Source organism: Agelaius tricolor, unplaced genomic scaffold (genome assembly GCF_023055355.1).
Source record: "Agelaius tricolor isolate 1412-34295 unplaced genomic scaffold, bAgeTri1.0.p SCAF_3, whole genome shotgun sequence".
In the NCBI taxonomy this organism is placed as follows: Eukaryota; Metazoa; Chordata; class Aves; order Passeriformes; family Icteridae; genus Agelaius; species Agelaius tricolor.
This window is the reverse complement of record NW_027269263.1, coordinates 11,836,616-11,857,922: the sequence shown is the minus strand read 5'-3', so window position 1 is coordinate 11,857,922 and position 21,307 is coordinate 11,836,616. Positions and strand designations below refer to the sequence as shown.

Below are 21,307 nucleotides of genomic sequence, written 5' to 3'. Positions count from 1 at the left end.
TCTTGTTTTTGGAAAGAAAAGACTTATTGCCATGGGAATTTGAGTGTTGAAGGACAAGATGCAGAGCTGTGCACATTCCTCTTCTGCTCTCCAGTTGTGTCTTTGGGTTTTGTGTATTCTTATCACTGAAGGCTTCAGAAGGTCTGTGTTGTTGTTCTTCTAAGTCCTGGTAGGGACCCTCTCTGTAGTCCGCCTTAGGTGGTGCTGGATTTTCTCCCTAAACAAAACACCGACTTCAGAGTGTCCCAGGAGAACACCTGAACATGTGCGTGGACATCCCTTAGCAGTGAGAGATTTTACAGCCCTTGGTGGGGTCTGTAGCCCGTTTGCTTGTTGGCCCAGTTGCCCCTCTTGGAGGTGGAGAGTTGTGGTGTTGTCTGATAATACAGTGCATTGCCTGACAATACTGTGATGTGGTGTGAAAAGCCCTGTCCAGCTTTTATTCCTCTAGGTACAGCACTGTGTGTAGAGCTTCTATCTTATCAACAGAAAAGCCAGGAATACAAATTTCTACACATCAAAAAAGGCTGATTCTCAGCATGTATCCTTGTTTACTGCTTGAAGTTTTAAGAAAGGGTTTATATCAGGATCAGACAAATCATCTGCTTGAATAAGAATGGCTAGAGCACTAAACCTTTAAAAGCATATCAGATTGTCGCTGCTTTTATTTAATATTTTCATTTTAGTTAGGAAATATGCAGTTTGAGTTGTTATTAGCATGGGAATCTGGTTTAAGTCTATTTCCATGTTCTGTCCTGACCTTTTCTGGCTGGTTTAACAAATCCTGTGAATAGGGGAGTAGGTCTAACTGCAGCTACATGCACCAGAGATTGAAGCACTGTAGGCAGGATGGGGAGATTGATGATGTCTTCTACTCCTTCCCCCCATCCCACCCACCTGGTAGCTTGTAGAATGGCACATATGGGAATTATGCTAAAAGCTGGATGGTCCATTTAAACTTCTATTATCTTCATCTGTTTGCAGGCTTTTCTGGGTGTGCCTGGCTGTCCCCATAAAGCTCAAACTGGAGGCTTGTGTAACAGAACCCTTTGATGGAACAAAACTGTTAGGTCTTTCTGTAAAATGGCCTACTCTGTTCCTTTTACAAAATGATGCCCTACTGGACCTTTTGAAATGTTACTAGATATTTTTACTGCACTATTGGAAAAATAAAGATAACTTAGTGGGGAAAAGAGGGGCAGCTGCTCTTTCCAAAAGAAGAGCTATTTCCCTCTACTGTCCTATGCTTGGGTTCCCAGCGTGTGCATGCTTGCAACTGTTACAACACAGGAGCAATTCAGCTTTCAGAAACCCCAGAAATACTGAATTCTTCTCCTTTGGCATTAGTGCCAGCCATGCTCATTTTGCCTTGCCAAAGACCAGATTTTCCAAAGCCATCTGAAGCCACAACTTTTTGGTAGAACAGAGCAGTGCTTTTAAATCCCTTGCTGTTTGTGGACACCCAACACTTTTCTGGGGAAGTTTGTGGACTCTGCAAACTCAAATCTATTTCACGTTCTTTAGTTTCCTTTGTTAGACTTTAAAGCTCTTGCAACTAGAAAAAAAAATTAAAAATAGAGGTATAGAGAGGAGGATGCTCAGCAATTCTGAAAATCTGATGGTTTTAGTTTTGGCATGTCTGAGTCTTTGTATTGTTATTGCATAAGATGTGATTATTGTGAGCCTTGATTTATAAAATCCTCTAGTTTGTAAAGCTTTGCTTTAGTCTCTGGAGAGCAGAAGCTGCTGAAGGGTCTGGAGTACAGATCTTCTGAGGAGTGGAGGAGGTTGCTGGGTTGTTTAGCCTAGAGAATAAGGAGGCTCAGGAGAGACCTTAGTGATCTCTACAACTACCTGAAAGGAGGTTGGGTCAGTCTGTTCTTCCAGGTAACAAGCAATAGGAAGTGGCCTGAAGGTGTACCAGGGTAGGTTTAGATTGGATAATATGATAAAAAATTGTGGAAGGGGCTGTCAAGTATTGCAACAGTCTGCCCAGGGAAGTGGTTGAGATTCTATCTACACATAAACATCATGAATGTGAAGCTGTCTTGGCTAGAAGGATGTTGGAATGCTTTACACAGGAACCATTTGTTCTTGTATGTTAGTTTAATGAATTGAAACTTGTGTGGCTTTGATGTGCTTTTTTTGATGGAAGCAGAAGACACTCTGTGCTAACCTGCTGAACACTAGGTACCACTTTCAGTTCACTGGGGCAACATCAGTTCAGTGCTTGATCTCCTGGCACACTGATGCCTGTCCTGGCAACTTGGCTTAGTTTCATTTCATGATGCTGAATAGAAGTGGTGTGAAGTCAGTCCTGTCATCTGTAGCCAGCTCCAACCCCCACAGGAAGCAGCAGTTTTAGGATCACTTCTGTTTCTTCTTTTTTCCTTCTTTTAGTTAAAGAACCTTCCTGATACCACACATTTGTCAGTGTCCCTTATGCAACAGCTTTCTGTGTAAAATCCGCTGCAAGTTTCAAATTCCTCAAGAGTCCCTTGGTGTTCCGGTCTCCCTCCCTCCCAGCCCAGATGGTCTGTGGCAGATGCTCATCTGAAATGTTAGAAAAATGATCTATATTTAATGCACACAGACACACAAGCCCACACACACATACACATGTATATAAATCTATGTATATATAGTCCTAACTGGCTCTGGAGTTACACAGTGCTGATAAGCAGTACAAGGTTCCCCTGATTAATTTTCTGGCTCTCTACCTGTGTTTCCCTAGAGCCAAAGAGACTCATTTAGCTCTGGGAGAGTTTTCCTCCCTCTGGGTCTCTCTGCTTGAGCTGTGTAATGCCAGGGGCTGTGCTGGGTTGGTCCCTGGCAGTGGGGTCTCATGTGGCCATGTGCCACAGGTGCCTTACAGGCTGCATGGAAGAAATCACAACACCTGAAATTCCTGAATGCAGATTTTCATTTCTGAGCTCCTGAGCTTGCACTTTGCCTCTGGGTAGCCTCAGAGCCTGAAGTGTACTGTATGTGGCATTGGTGAGGTGACATCTTGAATCCAGTGTTTGCCCTCACAAGAGGAAAGACACGGAGGTGCTGGAGCAAGTCTAGAGAAGGGCAACAGAGGTGGTGAAGGATCTGGAGCACAGATCTTATGAGGAGCAGCTGAGGAAGTTGGGGTTGTTTAGTCTAGAGAAAAGGAGGTGCAGGGTGACCTTCTTGCTCTCTGTACAGCTATCTAAAAGGAAGTCATAGCAATGTGGGTTGGGTCTCTTCTCCCAAGGACAAGTGGAAATGGCCTCAAGTTGCCCCAGTGGAGGTTTTAGATTGGATAATAGGAAACTTTTCTTTATTGACAGGGTTGTCAAGCACTGGAACAGGCTGTCTGGGGATGGGATTGGGTTACCATACCTGGGGATTTTTAAAACATGTGCAGATGTGGCACTTAAAGACCAGGTTCAATGTTGGACTTGTCAGTGCTGGGTTGGAGTTGCTGATCTCAAAGGTGTTTACTAACCTAAGCAATTGCAAGTACTTTTTTGTGCGTGTGTCTCGCTCCTGGCCCTCGTGCAGTGTCCAGTGCTGTGCCCTGCAACAAGGTGCTTTCTCTATCTCCAGCTGGCTCTGGTTTTCTTATGATCCTGATAATTTTGGCATTGAATGTGATGCAATCTTCCATGCCACTACCCTTGAGATCCCTCCCTTTTGACTGGAGGGTATCTCTTCCTTTCTGCCCCTGGGTGTGTGGAATGAAGAGGCAAAGGGCACCTTTGCCTCAGGGGACAAGAGGCCCAGGCTGGCCCAGGTGCTGTGTGATGGCAGCTCCTACCCAGCCCTCTAACCACCAGGCCATACTTCTTTCCTTAGAAGAAGGAAAATATGTTGGTCAAGTCTGGAAAAACATTTTCCACCCTACTCCCCCCGCTTCTGAACTGTGGGGTAATGGTTGCACAAGCAGGGGCTGAGGGGCCCCTGGAGGCACTGGCTGGGTGCTGGGACAGGCCCCATATCCGTCCCCTGTCCGTCCCCAGGCACACCCCCAGGCTGGGCCTCCCCTCCCTGCTCCCCCATTCGGGCACCCGGCCACCTCTGAAAGGCTGGAATAGATCCTGGCCGTGGCTGGCAGGGGTCTGAGCTGGCGCAGGACAGCGGGAATGAGCCATGACGTGTGCCTGTGCTTATGCAATGTCTGATACTCCCCTGCGCCGTCTCTGTCCCCAGCACGCTGGCAGGCTCCTTCTGCAGCCTCAGGAGAGGCATCTTCCACGCTGCACAGCTCACTCACTCACTCACTCACTCAATATATCCAATTAATTAAGTTTCAGTGCCACAAGTGAAAGCGGCTTTGTTTGTGCATTAGGGTTTGAGGAAGATGCTGTGCAGAGCTCTGTGTGTGCGTGCTGGCTGAAGGTGTTGGCTGGAGCACCTTCTGCTGGCATTAATCTTGTAATTAATCTTTAAAACTGGATCACACTCCTCCTTTCCTTAAATGCTCCCTCTCCTTTCATTCTGTCAGCTGGCTGCTTTTAAAGCTTTTCTTTATCAAACTAAAAAAGCTTTAAAACCTTTTTTTAAAAAAGCTTACGTCTAATGTAAAATAAGAGCACAAGTAACCTTGTTGTCACTGTGTTTGAACAGGGTTGCACATAACACGCTTGTGTTTGTGCTCTTTGTCAGATTTAAAGCAAGAATAAAGTTACTTGCCTTTGATTTCTCTGCTGTGGGCAGGCTTCTGCTGCTGCAAACTTGGCACTTGGAAAGGATGATAGGCCCTGAAAGAGATGCCCAGACACATGCAGCTTTACTACCTAGAAGACTTAGAAAAGATTTTGAAGTGAGCAGCTGCTAAATGACTTCTTTTGAAGCAAATTCCTTCACGTGGAAGCTCCCTTTTAATTTCCCCATGCACTTCAGCATTCCTCTTGCTTGGGCTCATGGGGAATCTCCCATCAGCACTGAAACTGGCCATCTATTGGATATGGAAATCAAATGTGGACTCTGAAAATTATAACAGTGCTCTGTGCTTGTGAGTTCCTTGCAGTTTGTCACAGCCACTTGCTTGTGGTGTGGTGTGGCTGCAGCTACCACTGCTCTGTGTGTGTGTGTCCTGAGGAACAAATTAGTTTCAGAAGGCATGGGGAGAGTTTGCATGTGTGTGTTTGCATTTCAGTCTCTTTGATAGAGAAACCCTGAAGTCCAGTGCAGGCTTGCCAAATCTTTCCTCCTCTGAGACCCTCTCCCAGCTCGCTGTTGAGGTGGGGCTCTTGCCGTGATGACAGGTAGCAGGGGCTCCCTCTCCCAGCTAGCAGCCCTCTGGTGTGGGGAGGAAAGCTGACTCACTTGTGCAGCAGAGCTGGAGAACCTAGCCTTAAAAATAAACAAGGGCAAAGGCTTTCAGTGGGCTAGTGCTGTGGGATGTGCTGGCCACCTGGAGTTTGCTGAGCGCTGTGTTTGGAGCAGGCTTTGGGCCGGGCGTTGTGTGTGACATCAACAACCTTTGGTCCCAAACCTGCCTTCCTGAACTGTGTTCCCCAGCTGCCTTCCTGATAAGCATATCAGGTTATCTGGAATACAGGAATGCAAAGCTGCCATCAGCAGGTTTCCCAGCTCTGGCTTTGCATCAGTTTCTTCAGAACACATTCTAGTAAACAGCCTTGTTTGGCTGCCAGAGGGCCAAAGGAAACAATTATGATGAATTATTTTAACCTTATGTAAATCAAGGGCTATAAAAGCTCCCCAGATTGTTTGAATTCCTGCATATCTTTTTAGGGCAACCTCTGGTCTTCAATTAAGAATGGCTTGGGTCGAAGAATTCACACTGTTCCTTCATGATTGATTGTTCTCCCTTTTTTTAATATTGTGAACCACAATGAGTGGATCTGGCTCCAGATGGTAAACTGAGCTGCAAGCTGATAGAGCCATCCTCTGAAGTCTTATTCCCTGTTTTATTACTTAGGAACATTCATGTTCTGCATTTGTTTCCACTTTGATAAGCTGAATACGTTGGTTTCTTCTATTATATTTGCTTTTATTTTGAGGCAAGATTTCCCTTTCTATAGTGATTCTTGTGATTCTCTGAACTTTCTCCAGTTGTTCAACTTCCTTTTTTTATGAAATTTGGTAGCATAGGAGTGGAGCCTGGCTGTGGCCAGTAGCAGCTGCATGCACCATGAGCACAGAGCTTGTGCTTCACACCTCTCTGTCTCCTGAAGTCCTCAAACTCTGGTTTTGCAGGGAGCACAGACTTGTGCAGCAGGTTGTGTGATTGGGCTGAGGCTGCAGTACAGAGGTGTAGCTGGGGGTTGAGCTTTTCGGGCACACTTCTTTTAAATATGAAGGAAGTTTCTCATTTAAGAAACAAGTTACAAACAAAAGAAGTCCTAAATAAATAAAAAGGGCAAAAATTTCTGCAGTACCTCCCTGCTGTTCTTTCAGTGCTGGCCCCACAGCATGGGATGACCATGCAAGATTTCCCAGTGCTTGGCTGCGCTTGGAGCTGAGTGAAACCCCAGTACTGGCTGAGAGGCTGAACCTGAAATACAGCAGGGATCTCCTGCATTTGGAGCATGAGCACACATCTGCAGGAATTCCTCCCCAGGACCCAGTGCTTGTGGGACCTGTCCCACAGATGTTCCTCAGCCATGTCCCCGAGTCCTGGGGTCTTGGCTTCTGATTGTCCTTGCCCAAGTGTGACTTGGAGCCTTTGGTTTGCACCATAAGATACTTTGTTTTTTGGGGTTTTTTTGCTTTTAAATTTACCTTCATCTTTACTTAAGGCATGTCTCTTGTTTATGGTTGCTTACCAAGTTCTCTCTGTTTTGGTTTGGTGACCTGACCTTTTTGTTACTTGCTGCCCCTGCTGATACTGCATTATCTGCAGCCTTCAGTGGTGGTGGCTTTTCCTCTCAGGTCACAGTATTAGAGTCTGGGGCCAAGAACTGATCCCTGTGGGAACCCACTGAAAATGTGTGGCACAATCAGCTCATTTGTGTTTCACATCTGGAGATTTCTGATTTCCTTGTCACACTGAATGGGGCCTGTTGACTTCATTTCACTCTGGCTTTGTTTGTATAGCACCAAGTCAATTGCCTTACACGACAAGGGGCATTAAGCTTGTATGCTTGTAACATTATTTCAGAATGAGAGAAAATGTAAGAAGCTTGATTATCAGTTATTGTGGAATAGTAAGCATAAATTAGATTTCCTTTTGGAAGTTTTTGGGCTCTTCACTACTCTCTTCCCTTCTCCATCTCTTCCCTTCCTCAGAAATGAACTGTAGGTAGGTTAATTTGCTGTTACTTTGGTTGCCTTGTTTACATTTAAATATTTTTGTATTATTTCTTACAGTCCATTAATATTGTCTCCTACTGAAAATAGTTTCAAGAACTCCTTAGAAGCTCTATTTAGACTTTTCAGATGGAAGTTTTCTAGGTCTACTAATTAAAATGGCCAACTTTGAGTAGCTGTTTTTATATTCTCTTCCATTATTGTTGGAATAAAAGTCGTTTCATTACCATCTTGTGGGATGGCTGTATCATCTGGTCTTATATAAAAAGCAGTAATTCAGAACCGCCCCCTCCCAGGAATATTCAATTAAACATTTTGATCTTCTTTTTTCTCCCCTCAATAACTGCAGCCAAGCAGTGGCCTGATCTATAATTAACATTCTTCTGGATCCTGAGAAAGTCAGAAGCAATCTTTCTCCCTCTGAATTGCATTTTCTATTAACTCTTTCTTGTTTTCTGGATTCTGATTTACGTTAATTCTCGGTAATTTTTCCTTTCTTTCAGTAGCTCAAGTATATAACACTTATGGTTCCCATGGTAAGCAGGTTTGTTTTCCCTGTGTGGTTTTCTCTTCACCTGCCATGGTGAGGTGGCAGTGGTTTTGCCTTTCAGGTGGGGAGGAACAAATGAGAGCAAGTGCAGAGCAGTCACGAGAGAAAACACTGTAATATGCTGAGATTTAAATGGCAGTGCACAAAAGTCAATGACACTCGGCAAAAATACACAGCTGGGGATGGAGGAAGTTCTTGCACAATCTTAATATGCTGCTTATCTGTCATTGGTTTATTTTATCCCTTTCCAGGAGCTGTGACTTTGACTTTTCCTGTTGTTTTCCTTCTGGACCCTTGCTTTTCTGGCTCTGCTCCTCCAGAGTCTTTGCCTGCAGTTTGCAGCTTCCTTCCCAGTTCTGCTGCTCTTCTTGATGTCCTGCAAGGGGATGGATGAGTAGCTTGGCCTCAGTTTTACCTGCTTGGGAGCAAAGGCCTGGAAATGGAAGGTACAGAGAGGAGCTAGAGATGAAGCAGAGGGGTGCTCTGAGTGGGAGAGGGCTAAAAAAAGAAGCTGAAGTGTCAGGTCACAGACAACTGATGGCAACACTGGTTTGAAAGTCTCCCCTGTATTCCCAGCAATCGTGAGGAGAGAGAGCCACCATACCTCTTGCTAGATAACCTTTCCACAAGTCCCTGCATCTCTGGAAGGAAGCAGAGAGGAAAAACAAGCACAGAAGTTTGTTTTTAAGACCTGGTCTTAGGATACAGATGTTTCCATCTATTGCTGTCTTGGGTCCTGAACCCTAGTCTAGTACCACTCATGATTTATTTATTTATTTTTTTATAAAACTGAGTGAAGTAATGTTTACTGGCACTGGGACAAAAGGCTTGTCATAGGAAATTGGAATACCAGCTCTCAAGTGTGGGGTATCTTAAAATTATTTTTCCAGACACATGCTTGTAAGTGTATATTTATCTGATCTTTTTCATATTGTGTCTCCTTTTTTTACTTTCTGCAGATTTCAGCAGGGCTTCAAAACAAACTTTGTCTTCCTTTGACACAAGTAAAAACCAAGTGACCCCCCACACTCTTGTTTTCATATGGAATGAAATGTGTCTTCCCTCAGAGGAAGGGTCCCAAAGTACCAGTGCTGATGGAAGCGCTGGTCCAGACAAAATGAGGTGTCAAAACCATTTCTGTGGGTTCCTGTGTGGATTTCTGCAGAGTTAAGGCTGTACAAGTGCAATGTGGGTGTCCTGAGGTGTCCATCTCATGGTACAGAGGACCACTGGGGGTGGCTTTAAAAGGCAAGGCTTTTTGCTGTGGGATGGGTAGGGCTGGCTCATCTGAAGCAGCTGCAATGTCATGGCTTTAAAAACCATGTTCTCTTTCAGGTGCAGGGTAGGGATGTTCTTGGTGTTGTCATCATCAAGTACTGTCACACTTCCTTAGCTTCCTGGGGCAGCAGCAGGTTTGACATTAAACTTGCTGCAAAGTTGCAAACTGGGAATGTTTTGTCAGTCAGGGACGTGATGATACCTGCTGTTGATGAAGTCCTAGCTCTGTGTGCATCCATGGTGCCTGGGCTTAGTGGCAGCTCAGGGGAAGGGTTGAGAGGTACATCACATCAAACCCCAGGATGTTTCTACTGAAAGCAAGGTAGAGAACTTGTTTGGAAAGGTGCTCTTCAGTGTGGTTGTTTGTTTGACTGTCTAGTGAGATCACTGGAAGAGTATTAGACACACAACCAACTTTTTTAGTGCACGGTACTTAATGTGTAACCCTCAGTGACAGCAGCACTGAACACAAAGTCCTGCCAGTGTGTTCCTCCTTCTGCCCTGATAGCAGATATCTGTGTGATAGACACAGGTCCTGCTGGGCAGGGTCTGAACCCTCTGGCAGCTCAGCTCATTGCTAGCCAAAGGCTGCTGATCCTTGAGCTCTGCAAGGGTTGGGCAGTTCATCCCCCTGGGCAGGGCAATATGACTTGTTGATTTCTTTACATTTGTTTCACAGAAGCACTGCATTTTTTATTCTCCCTCCACTGTGCTCAGACACATGTTTCTTGAGTTCAAGAAAGGGTTATATGTGCATGGTGTGTTTTTTCTTTTTAAAACTATGCACACATCTGCAATTTCAACCATTATGTGTATGGATTTTTGGTAGTTTTTATAAAAGCTAATTCATATTTTCCATAATCAACTAAGGGTGTCTGCATCTAGGCACTTGATAGTCTAACTCTTCAAAGCTGAAGAGTGCCTAAATAAACATCAAGGAGCTTAAATTTGTGCCTTTTCAAGAATAGAAGTTGAGGCTTGAAAACAAACAAACAATGCAGCAGAACACCCCCCAACCAGTACTATAAATCTGTAAAACAAAAACTAAACTCTTTTGTGAAATAACATGCCCAGTCTCTCCTTAAGCCGCCAATACTGATCATAAAGCTCAACTTATTTTATAATAACAGACAGCTTTAATTAAAGGGCAGGATTCGGATGGGTGGTGTGTAGGTTTGCAGCCAGCATTAGGAAAAAGAAGGAATGATGGCTCCTGCAAGCTGGAACCCTGCCATTTAAACTTTGCAACCATTAAAGAAACACTTTTGAAGGAAGGAATTAGGATTTTTATTTTAAATGTCAAGTGTCTTGTCAGTCAGGACTAGCAAGCACTGCTGATAGAGCAGAAGTTGTTTCCTACCTACACCAGTCAGGCTAGTGAAAGATCCTCCTTTGAAAGATACTAATTTGGTCCTCAAGGAGGAGGCTGCTGAGAACACTTTAAACATGAAACAGCTGAACTGGAAAGCATCTGTGTTCTGTAGGAGGTCCCCTGCACTAATGGGAACCTAAATGTGAAATTAAGATTTTTCTGAGGTTTCCTGGCAGTATCAGTGGTTGTCTTTTCCTCCTTCCTGTTATAATTCTAAAGTCAGCTGTGAGTTGGACTTGATGATCTTTATGGGTTCCTTCCAACTTGAGATACTCTGTGATCTCTAAGATGCATGCAGGACTAGTGGATTTTGTTTAAAATACAGGAACTGTGCTGGCTGTGCCCTTTACAAAGGGCTCATCTGTACCCATCAACAAGGGATGCTGTTGCAGGAGGCCTGAGATGTATTTTCTTTGCTTTCATCCCCTCCCATTTCCATGTTGAGGGAAGATGTTAAATGAAGTCAAGTGCAGTGTGCTCAAGTGGTGTAAACTCTCCTATATTATTAAGATCTGTCTCCTGTCAAGAAGGAGCTGGAGCAACCATGTCCTTTTAAAAATGGCTGTAAGTTGAACCAGGTGTGCAAGAGCAAAATGTGTTATCCCTGCTGCCAAGCTCTTGGACAGCAAAGAGGGCCATAAATGCCCACCAATGAACTGTAAATTTTGTATGCAATCTGAAAACTTTCTTCACTGTTTATTTTTTGGCTTAATCCTGTGAGTTATATAGAAGACACTAGTTTGATGTGAAACTTACAGTAAATCCAAGTTCCTTCCATAGAGCCTGGAGGTGCAGCTGGGGTGTAACCAAGCAAATTAATATTATCTCACAGCAAATATTTATGACTGGCACTGCATGGCTGGAGCATGGGAAAAAAAAAAACCCAGACAAACCAACCAAACATACTTTTCTTCTCCACACAGCTTTTAATACATAAGTGGTCTCTTTAGGTATCTTGTGTGGGGGCTAAAAATCCTTGGAGACCCCAGTGAGTAAGTTTTGGAAGCTGAGCTCCCCTCTCTGTGTGGTGTGAGCCACGCTGGCTGGAGGTGCCAAGGAGAGGCTTGCCCCTACTCTTGGTGGCTTGTGAGATGCAGATGGGTCAGTCAGGCCTGTCCTGCAGCTCTGCAGCCACTGGGGTAAGGAATTGTGACCCTGCTGCTCACTGGTGAGGGGAAGGGCATGGGGACAAGCAATGGAGAGGTTCAGTGTTCTGTGTTTCTGCTGCTCAAGCTGGCAAAAAAAATAAGGCATTGGGGGGTGGGGAAAGAGCTGAGAGGAAAAAACAGCTACATCTGACCTGAGAGCTTAATCCAAATGCTTACTTGCAACACAGAATTAGTAATGTACTTTGAGGTCTCAGTCAGGGACTCACATGGGGGAGCCTTCTTGAAGGGCTTCCAGCCCACTGACTCACTGCTCTTGCCCCAGTGACTCACTCCTCTGGCTTTGGCTTCTTGGGAAGAGGGTGGGAAACAGCAAAACATGCACCCAGCCTGGTGAAAAGTTAGGCTAGATCCAAGAGCTATGCACTGGGAGAAGGGCAGGGGAGTGTGAGAAGGATTTTCCTATTTTGCATGACTCCCAGGAGGCTTGGGCTAGGAAGGAGCAATAGCATCCTTTTCTCTTCTTGCAGACAGTGGACTTAAAGGACTGAACTTGAGGGTTGTTTCTCACCCTTGCCTCTGCTGCACAAGGGCTTCTTTCTTTCTTTCTTTGATTTCTGTTTTTCTTTCTTTTAACCCATATTTAGTCCTCTCTGTTTAAGAGTTTAATTTAGGTTTTAGTTATCTTTTTAAATACAAAATATTTTTTGGTGGGGGTTGTTAAAGGAAAAAGTGAAAGAATATTTTGGAAGACAGGCAAAGGAGTCAGCATGGTTCTTGGAAAATCCCCCTGATAAATTAAAAAAATGCATGTCTGCTTTGCTGGTTGTGGGGTGGAAATATTTGAGTGTTTGCAATGGAAATGTGTGCATACATGTGTACATAATGGGGTGGATTATAAGATTTGCTCAGCATGAACTTCAGCATTTCCAACTGTGTAACCTGAGCAAGTTGGGAAGATGTGCAGATTTAATTACCATGTAAATCTATTAGCTCTGAATTTCCTGGCATTTGTTTTGCTGATGACACAACCTATATGTTATTCACTTAGTGGATTTTTTTAAATCTGTCCACATTTTTTTTAGTGCTTAAAGTGAGTAAATGCTGGTGTGAGAGTCCAAACAATTGTGTCTGCTCTTACAGCGGAATTCATTGCTGGTTTCAAATACCAGTTTTGTGTTACTCTTCATATTCTCCCACAAATGAGACATTAAATGATTTTACAGTATAATAAACACATAAAACCCAGGCTTTTTGTACCTACAGGTGAATGGTGAGATTTTTTTTTTTTATGAGTGCCTGTTGTGTACCTGACAGCTCCTCCTGTGCAGGGGTGACAGATCCCTTCAGGATGGGGAGATTTGGGGTGAGCCAGGAGGGAGCCACTAACTCCCAGGAGGGTGTTATCTTGAATTTGTGGGTGTTTGTAACCCTGGCATGTGGCATGGCTGCCTTGCCCTGGTCTGCTGGGAGAGCCAGGCTTGTTTTGCAGTGTGCAAAAGGTGCTGTCACTGCAGCTCCCCTCTGGCATGGCTCTGCTGGAAAAGGTGGGATTGTGCTGCTACAAGTGGTGTGTGGCACTTGCAGCTGACGCAGTGCATTTTCCAGGCTCAGCAAAGCCTGCTACTTGTTTAAAAATTTAAATATCATTGGGAAGTGTCATTTTGGGCTCTTGACTTCTCTGGATTCCTTTTTTAATGAGTTCTTAAAAGGTCAATTTTCTGAAGATGACTTCAATATTCAGGCATGGTAACATCATCTTCAAACAACCAACTGGGCTGGTGCTGTTCTCATCTGGCTTCAGGTCAGCTGGTGGAGAAGCCAGCACTGCCATGCACCTAGCAAAACCTGAGTGTTTTGCTTCACAGACCCTCATTTGATCAGAAAAGAAATAAAAAAGCCCCTGGTCCCTGAGGCAGCTGGAGAAAAGGGCCTTTGTGTGGCAGGAAGGGGCAGATGCTGTGCAGAGCTGCAGCCCGCGGCACGGCTGGTGCGCAGCCAAATGCTACTTTCCAAGAGCTGCCCAAAAATCCCCTGTGCACCCGGATGTGAGAGCTTTCCTCTGTTTGCTCACTGCAGCAGCATGGCTGGAGGTGTTTGTGTTCCCCAAAAACACCCAGGATGTAGGCATGAGCCAGTGTCCAGGCAGATGAGTGCTGAAACTCCTCAGGGCTGCCATTTCCTTCCTGTGTGTAAACAGGAGTGCTGCTGTTTTGTTTTTCTTTTCAGGGTTCTGGGGGAAGGGGAGGTGGAAGATAAGGTTACATCTGTCCTAAATGCCTGACTTTTTACAGAGGTTAAAATCCTAGCTGAACACATCTCTTTGCTATGTGGTGAAAACAGTTTAATAATTCAAACAGACTCCTTGTACTAACACATGTCTGCAATTAGTGCTGGGGCTGCCAGTGGGGTGTGAGGATAGCAGGAATCTGGCAGCTGAGCTGTCTACAGAGGTAGTAAGAGCAAAAAGGGAAAAGAAGGACAAAAAAAAGGCAGATTCTCAGTGCAAGTGCTCTTTCCTCTGTTTTTTCAGTTTTTGTAAAGGTGAACTCTCTGGGTGAAAGATGCCCAGCTTGAAAGCCAGAGATTCTCTTTAGACAAAGAATTTCTTTATTTTGCAAGCAAATTTATATACAGGTTCTAAGAGTCAAAGTCTCAGTTTCCTTCCCAAATTGCCCTTTCCTGTTCCTGAGCACAGGGGTGGTTGCTACTGTGTCAAAATTGAGGGTTATTCTGGGGCTTTCCAGCTATGGAAGTGGCTGATGACTGCTGAGGTGCATGTTGAAGCAGAGAGGGGAGGAGGAAGAGGAGGAGGAGAGGGGCTGGCAGTGGGAGAATGTGCTTTGAAAAGAGAAGGAGCAGCTTAGGTGTAGGTGGAAGTTTTGGGGAGCTGGAGGTCTGGATGCCCCCAGATGGTTTCTGCTTTAGCTGCTGCTCAGATGCCTTTTCTTCTTTAGTTCTCTAAGCAAACATTCAATGAGACAATGGTTTTATTTGGGACAAAAAGTGATCTAGCTTTAAGCATTCACTGTAATAGAGAAGTTTATAACATCTGAAAAATTCCTGTAAATCAATGATTTTTTAAATCAGGGAAGTCCACATCCCTAAAATTGTCTGTTTGCTGAGTTCAGTAGCTGCACAGTCTGACCTGTGGCAGTCTGTATTGGCCAGTGTACAATATTACATCACAGATCATTAAAAATAAACTTGATACTTATAATGAAACTAGAAAATCATTTTAGAAACCAGCCATTTATTTGCTTTCAGATAATTCTATTATAAATGCATATTCTTTTCTTGCTCACAGCTTGCTGCTTTGCAGCTGCATGTGAAAAGGAGAAAGCACAAATATTGACAAATGTGTTTAACATCCTTCCCTACCCTGAGGTCCTCTTTCTCTCTGGTTTTCTGAAGTTGAATGTTTGTTTCCTCCTTTGCTTTTCCTGAAGTGGTTTTAGTAAAATTCCCCATTCAGAAAGGAAAAAAATAAACAAAATCTGATGGGCCTAACTTCAGTCAAATGAAAAAGTAAAATAACATTTGATAAGATTTTGTTCCATATCAAAGCAGTGATAGACAGAAGGCTAATAAAAAATCTTTATTTGTGAATTTGCCAAAAATAGCTGAGTAGCCTGTGACCGTGTTTCTTTAAGCCGAGTCTGTTGAGTTATAACATCTAAATAGTCAGACTAAGTCAGCACATGGGTATGATATTTTCAAGGATGACATCCTGAAATTGGATGATGCTGGTGGTGAAGCAGCTGCATGTGGAACTATGGTAGAAATACTGCAGCAGCCATATTCCAGCATCTGTACTCATCAGTCACAGTGATGCATGCAAGAATTAAGGAAATGCTCCAGCTTTAGGAAAATATGTAAACAAATACAATTGACTCTTGCCATTGCTCCAAATGAAAAGAAATGTGTAGAGTGGGGGGAGAAGCATTGTCCCTAAGAAAGGCACTGCTTTTTTATAGGTTCATCCTTGACTTCTTTCCTGGATGGGAAGTACTTCTGTGCCTTCTTTACACATTAATGGCTGCCTGCCCTGTTTTATTCAGTGTCTTTATTGATGTACCAGGATGTTCAACTACTCTTGTGTATCCTTTTTTCTTTGCATAGTGGGGTGGTGTAGTGGGGTGTTTATACTTTTATCCTTGTTGGGAAGCACCTGGTTGTGAAGTGCTAGTGAGTCCTTGGGTATCAAAATTAAAATAAATGAGGCTTTCTAAGGTGGTCATGACCCTCTTGCAGAGTCCTCTAAGAGTTTATTAGTGTTATGACTTACAGTAAGTAAATACGAGGCTATGAATCTGTTTTGCCATTTGTAAAGGCTTTTCTTGAGCTAGTTTGTTATTCCAGTACAGCAGCTGTGGTCCTGTTTATTGCCTTGTATTCGGTCAATATTTTCTTTTCCTCGTTGTCGGTCAGAATTGACTCAAGACTTACTGATTTTCAAAAAAGGCACAGTTAGCATTTGGAGGAGGTGCTTGAACATCCAGGAGCTCTGTGAGAGCCAGCTGTGCTCAGGGTTTTCAGCATGAGGCTTCAAGGCCACAGGTGCTGCTGGAGCTGTGAAATGTGAGGGTGTGAGCACACTGCTTCCCTTGTGGGTTTGCACAATATTGACTTGTTTAATTCTCAATTTAGCCTACAGGAAGCTGAATCTTGAATTTCAGTGTTTGTTTGTGCAGGAGAGAGCACGATGAAGAGCCAAGATCAATACTGCTTGCAAAAACTAAACAGATCAAACAAACTTGGACTTTTATAGCATCATGCCTGAGCTGACAAAGATTCCTATATAAGATAGTAGATAATGGCTCATTGTTCAGAAAAGCTCATTACAATTCACTGTGCAAGTATTTTTATCCAAAAATAGAATTCTTTGTGTCAATGAGATGAACAGGAATGACTTGTTGCAGTGCAGATTTTTCATCTGTCAAAGATGTAGTATTCTGACATTGGAAAGAAGATGAAGAGACAAGGTTTTTGGCTATTGATGGGAACTGCATTGGAGTTTGGAGGAAATAGATTGCAAGGTTTGGTTTGTGCTCATTTTGAATAATAAACAAGCATGGAATTACTCTGCTACATACAGATCTAACATGGGCTGCTGGTGTAAGGAATTCAGTGCAATAGACAAAGTGGTAATTAGTACTGGCTGTCAGGAGCTTTAGCTCTGGGGCCTAGAAGCTGGGTATGGGCTCTAGGTGGAATGCTACTTCTAAAATAGATACATAAATCAACCAGGAAACCCATTTTATAGCAAATGTGTTAATTGCTTGGCTGTGGATGTGCATGGACCCGTTTTCCTGGAGCACACGGAATGTTCTGCACTGCTAAAACAGTCATATGTGGTGTCAGTCTGTGCTGGAATGTGTTTCATTTTTCTTCTGTGCTTCAGTGAACATTAACCCCTTATATTCTATTCCATACACAATATGTTCTGGTGATAGATCCTCCAGGATCTTTCATTCTATCTGAGGGAGATGTGCTTTCCCATTTTTCCCACTACAGTGCACCATAGTGAGTACCTTTGGTGTGGCAGGAGGAGACTGCTTCAGGACATGAGTACCATGCTTCCATTTTTGTTGCAGTTTAATGACAGGCTCTTCTGTTGTAATGCATGCCTCTTTTGTTCTAGCTGTAGCTCTTCAGCTTGAAGCAGTGATTGGAGGAGGTTGTTAGACAGGGCTGGTAGATCCTGCTGCTGACTGGCACGGATGACCAGGGCACATACAGAATTGTTCTCATCTATTCCCTCCTGTTGTTGGCATGACAGACAGCAAGGAGATAAACTTTCCCCTGCCTTTTTGTCTCCACAGCACTTCACAGAGTTCCTGGATGAATTTTCACCTGATGTCCTAGGCCAGCTGTTGAATGACCCCTTCTTGTCTGAGAAGAATGAGATCATGGAGGTGGAACTGTCTCCAGCATCCCCAGCACCCCTCATCCAGGCTGAGCACAGCTATTCCCTCTGTGGGGACTCCCGACCCCAGTCTCCCCTGACCCACATCTCCACTGATGACAACTTTAATGAAGGTACAGCACACTGAGCCCATGTTCATTTGTTGTGATGATGCAGTAATGAAATGCTCCTGGTGGAACTGTGGCTGTGGAAAATGGTGATGCACAGAAATTGATGAAAACCCATAGCATTTTTAACAGCTACCTGTAATTCAGCAGTTATAAACATCTGGAGGGGAAAAGGGGGAAGGGCAAGAATGGTGGGAGGAGGAGATCCAACCTTCTTGTTCTGGTGTGAAGTGGTTGGTAGAGGAGCAAGACCATGAATATCTGGTAACTATAAGGAATAATTGCAATGCCAGACTCCTAAAAATTGGTTTATCTTCACAATTAGTTTTACAGTACAAAGCAGTGGAGTGTTAAGCTGCATTAGAATGAAAGGGAGAAAGATTAGTGCTTTTGGCTAAGCACTGACCAGCTAAACTGTTTGTGAAGATCCACCAGACAGGTCTTCAAAGGCTGACAGTTTTGTAGTCCAAAGTGCTCAGTTGGAACAAGATGAAATCTTCCTGAGATTTGACAAGAGGGCAACTAATAAAACCTGTGAGAAAGATTTTTCAATGTGGGTCAGGATTTTTGGAAATGATTGGGAAACATAATCTACAAAAATTTTTCTTTTTCCTAGCTGGTTTATAAGAATATTTTAAAATTAACACGTATAGGAGATATTAATTGTGGAAGGGAAAACAAGCACAAGGAACATCAGAAACAAAACTTTTCTGGAAGTTAATAGGGGGAAGCTTCAAATTAGGCTAAAAGTGAGGGAGTTTCCTTGGGGGAAAATTTCTGAAGAATTTCATACTGCTGAGACCACTGTAATAGAGCTGTAGTCAAATGATGTTTGAAAACGCTGAGAAACATTAACAAGTGGGTTTAAAAATAGAAAATGAATGGGAAACATTTCATCTTATGTTCACTCTGCCGAGTGTTTCATAAGAGAGGAGGAGGAGGAGGAGGAGGAGGAGGAGGAGGAGTTGTTCTTGGTGTTTGGGAATTTATTTAATCCTAACCCCAGAATCGTGCTCACAACCTTTCTGTGCCTATTGACTTCAATAGAGTGAAGTTCAGAGAAGTACATAAGGAAATTGCAATATTAGAGTGAACCTGGCTGTCTGATAGATATTCAAAGGCATCACCCTGATGATTTTCCATTCCTTGAATCTGTGAGATCAGGAAAAGAGGATTTTGTGGATGGCAGTACTGCAAGGCTTGACACTGGGGATTGAAGGCATCTCTGTTGTTAGAACAGTGAAGGTACACAGTGCTCCTGACAACTCCAGTGAAGGCCAGTCCCCTGGGTGGGGTAAGGGCACAGGTCCTGGGAGCACCAGTGTCCTTTTGGGGAGCAGAAATACAGAGTGTGGAGGGGAAGGTCTGTATGCTCCAACCCTCTGCTGCTGGGGAGCTGGGAGGGGTTTTGTGGGGTGGCAGGAGCTGAGACATATGTGGAATATCCCAAAAATTTGCATTTTCCAGAAACCCATCCCAGTGGGCAAATTGGAGAGGTCTTGTAGTGTTTTCATGATTTCTCCCTGGTGAGGGATGGTTTTTGAGCTTCAGCATGCAGGGAGGCTGAGAAAAAGGCCATCCTTGCTCAGCACATGGTCTTCAAGACAGGTTTAAGCCTTATGGTGTCTGTTTCCATCTTTTGTTTTCCCCCCCGTTGCAATAGGACACGAAATGAACGACACTCACACTCTGAGATGTTGAAGGCAAAAAACGCGCGTTTATTTCTGGGCTTCAATATTTATAGAATTCCAAAAGTGACCATGGCTTGGAGGATGAAATTGCTACCTCTCCAACCACACTGCTCAAACCAACAGTCCATCAATTCTCTCCTCCTCCAGAAAGGAATGCAAAACAATCATTAGTTACATGTAAAGTGCATGAGAAACTCCATTACAAAAATGTAAACACCAAAAAGCTTAGCAAAACTTTAAAAGAACAGAGCAACATCCCCCCTGCCCCAAATCTTCACAACCTCATTGAAAATATTATTTAATGTTTCCTCTCAGACAATGTTATTTAATGTTTCCTTTCAGCCGTTATGGTGGAGTAATTGGTTGCTCTGATTCCATTTTCCTGCCCACTCCTGCAGGGGAATGAGTAATTTCTGCTGTGAGCTGTTTCTTGCTGGCCTCTGCTTGGCCATTACTGTAATTTCTGCAGCTGCTGAATTGACCTATTCCTGTAATTGTAAATTTTATATGAAGTTTTTCTAAAAAGAGCTAGAACTGTAAAACTTAGGAAACTCATAAGTCTGGGTTTAACTTTTCTGAGAAGTTCTGTTAAGTTCAAGGTGAGCACACATTTAAGTGTCCATAAAGTCAAGGTCCAAACACTGGCTTCCCCCACTTACTCTTCTGACTTCACTGTTTTGAGGCCATTTCCCCAGCTTTGTGCAGAATAACTTTTCTGAATACTTGCAGCCTGTTGCTAGTGTGGGCTTTCTGAAGGTGTCAGTTTTAAACCACATGTATACAAGACATCTGCTACTTAATGCATTATTTGGTTTCTTCCCATGATGAGAATCTATTCTTAGATTCAGTTTTGCATAAACTTTAAAGATACTGGAGAGAGAGAAAGATATACAGGCTTGACCAGCCTGCTTGCAGCTGGTTGATCACTTTTGTTTGCCTGAAGTGGTGAATAAGGAGTATGGCCTGGGGAGGGCTTCAGGCTGCAACATGAAAAAGGAGGCTGTATCCTGTGTACAAACTATCCACACCAGCTGCACTGCCACCTCTCCTCCACCAGGTTTCTGCTTTCTAGTTTTGAGCCCTGGGATTTCTGAAACAACTGCAGAGTGGCTGTGGAGAAGGACAGTGGGTAGCTGTGGAGTGGAAAATGCTCTTGAAAGGACATGAAGAAGGTGGGAGGGCAGACTGGGAATAGGGCTGATGGGTAAGGGAGATCTCATTGCAGCCTTTTGGGGCACAGAGTCATTTCTGACAACTGTAAAGAAGTAGGGAAAGAAGCCTGGTTTTCTGTTGTAGTCAGTGCAGGTTTGTCTTCAGTTTTCCAGTCTCTGCAGCCTTTTAGAAAGGGAGGGCTGTGGGTCAGACAGCCAGGAGCAAGGCAAGACCCAGGTTTCAGCAGGCACTAGGGTTATTCTTGTGACTAACAGGCTCAAGAGTGTAGGCTCTTTCCCTGCCCTCCCGTGCTTGATCTTGTTAGCTGTGGGCACAAACTTTGGGATTGTGCTGTCCCTTGTTTTGGCCATGTGAGATGCATGGGTGACAGAGCCTGCAGCATCTGTGTGGGGCTATTCATCCTCTGAGATCAGTTCAAGTGCTGGGGGTGTGTTGTGGTGGGTGTGTGTTTGATTTTCCTGCTGGTTTTCACTTTGTGAGCCTGACAGGGCAGAGCAAATGGGCAGCTGGCCAGTCACTTGGATGCTCTGTCTCCTCAGATTGTGCCCAGGTTGCTGGGTGCATTCCTTCCCCAGTCCCCAGAGGGCTCTGCTTTTGAGGCTACTCTGGGTCCCCACTTGCCCCTCCTGTTGGTGCTTTCCTGCTCAGGAATGCTTTGAAGTTACTTTTGGATTTGAAGAGGCTTGTCTTGGCTGAAGGTTTGACAGACTGATTGCTGAAATGGTGTGTTTGTGTTTTACTCCTAGCTGTGCCAAAACTGGGGCTGGCCCCAGACTGTAACCTGTATTGTTACTGAGTTTTTTACTGCTGAGGTTATGATTTTCTGTAATGTGCTTTTCAAACTCGAATTTTCTTT

General features: G+C 43.9%; 1 protein-coding gene across 2 annotated transcripts in view; it reads left to right on the top strand.

The window, feature by feature from the left end:
- Nucleotides 1-21,307, top strand: part of CREB3L2 (cAMP responsive element binding protein 3 like 2) — a 75,617-nt gene that overhangs the window by 21,712 nt on the left and 32,598 nt on the right. For both annotated transcript variants that reach the window (XM_071422463.1, XM_071422462.1), the window contains exon 2: nucleotides 17,377-17,593. In XM_071422463.1, the coding sequence (XP_071278564.1) occupies nucleotides 17,377-17,593 (217 nt within the window). The remainder of the gene's footprint in view (nucleotides 1-17,376; nucleotides 17,594-21,307) is intronic.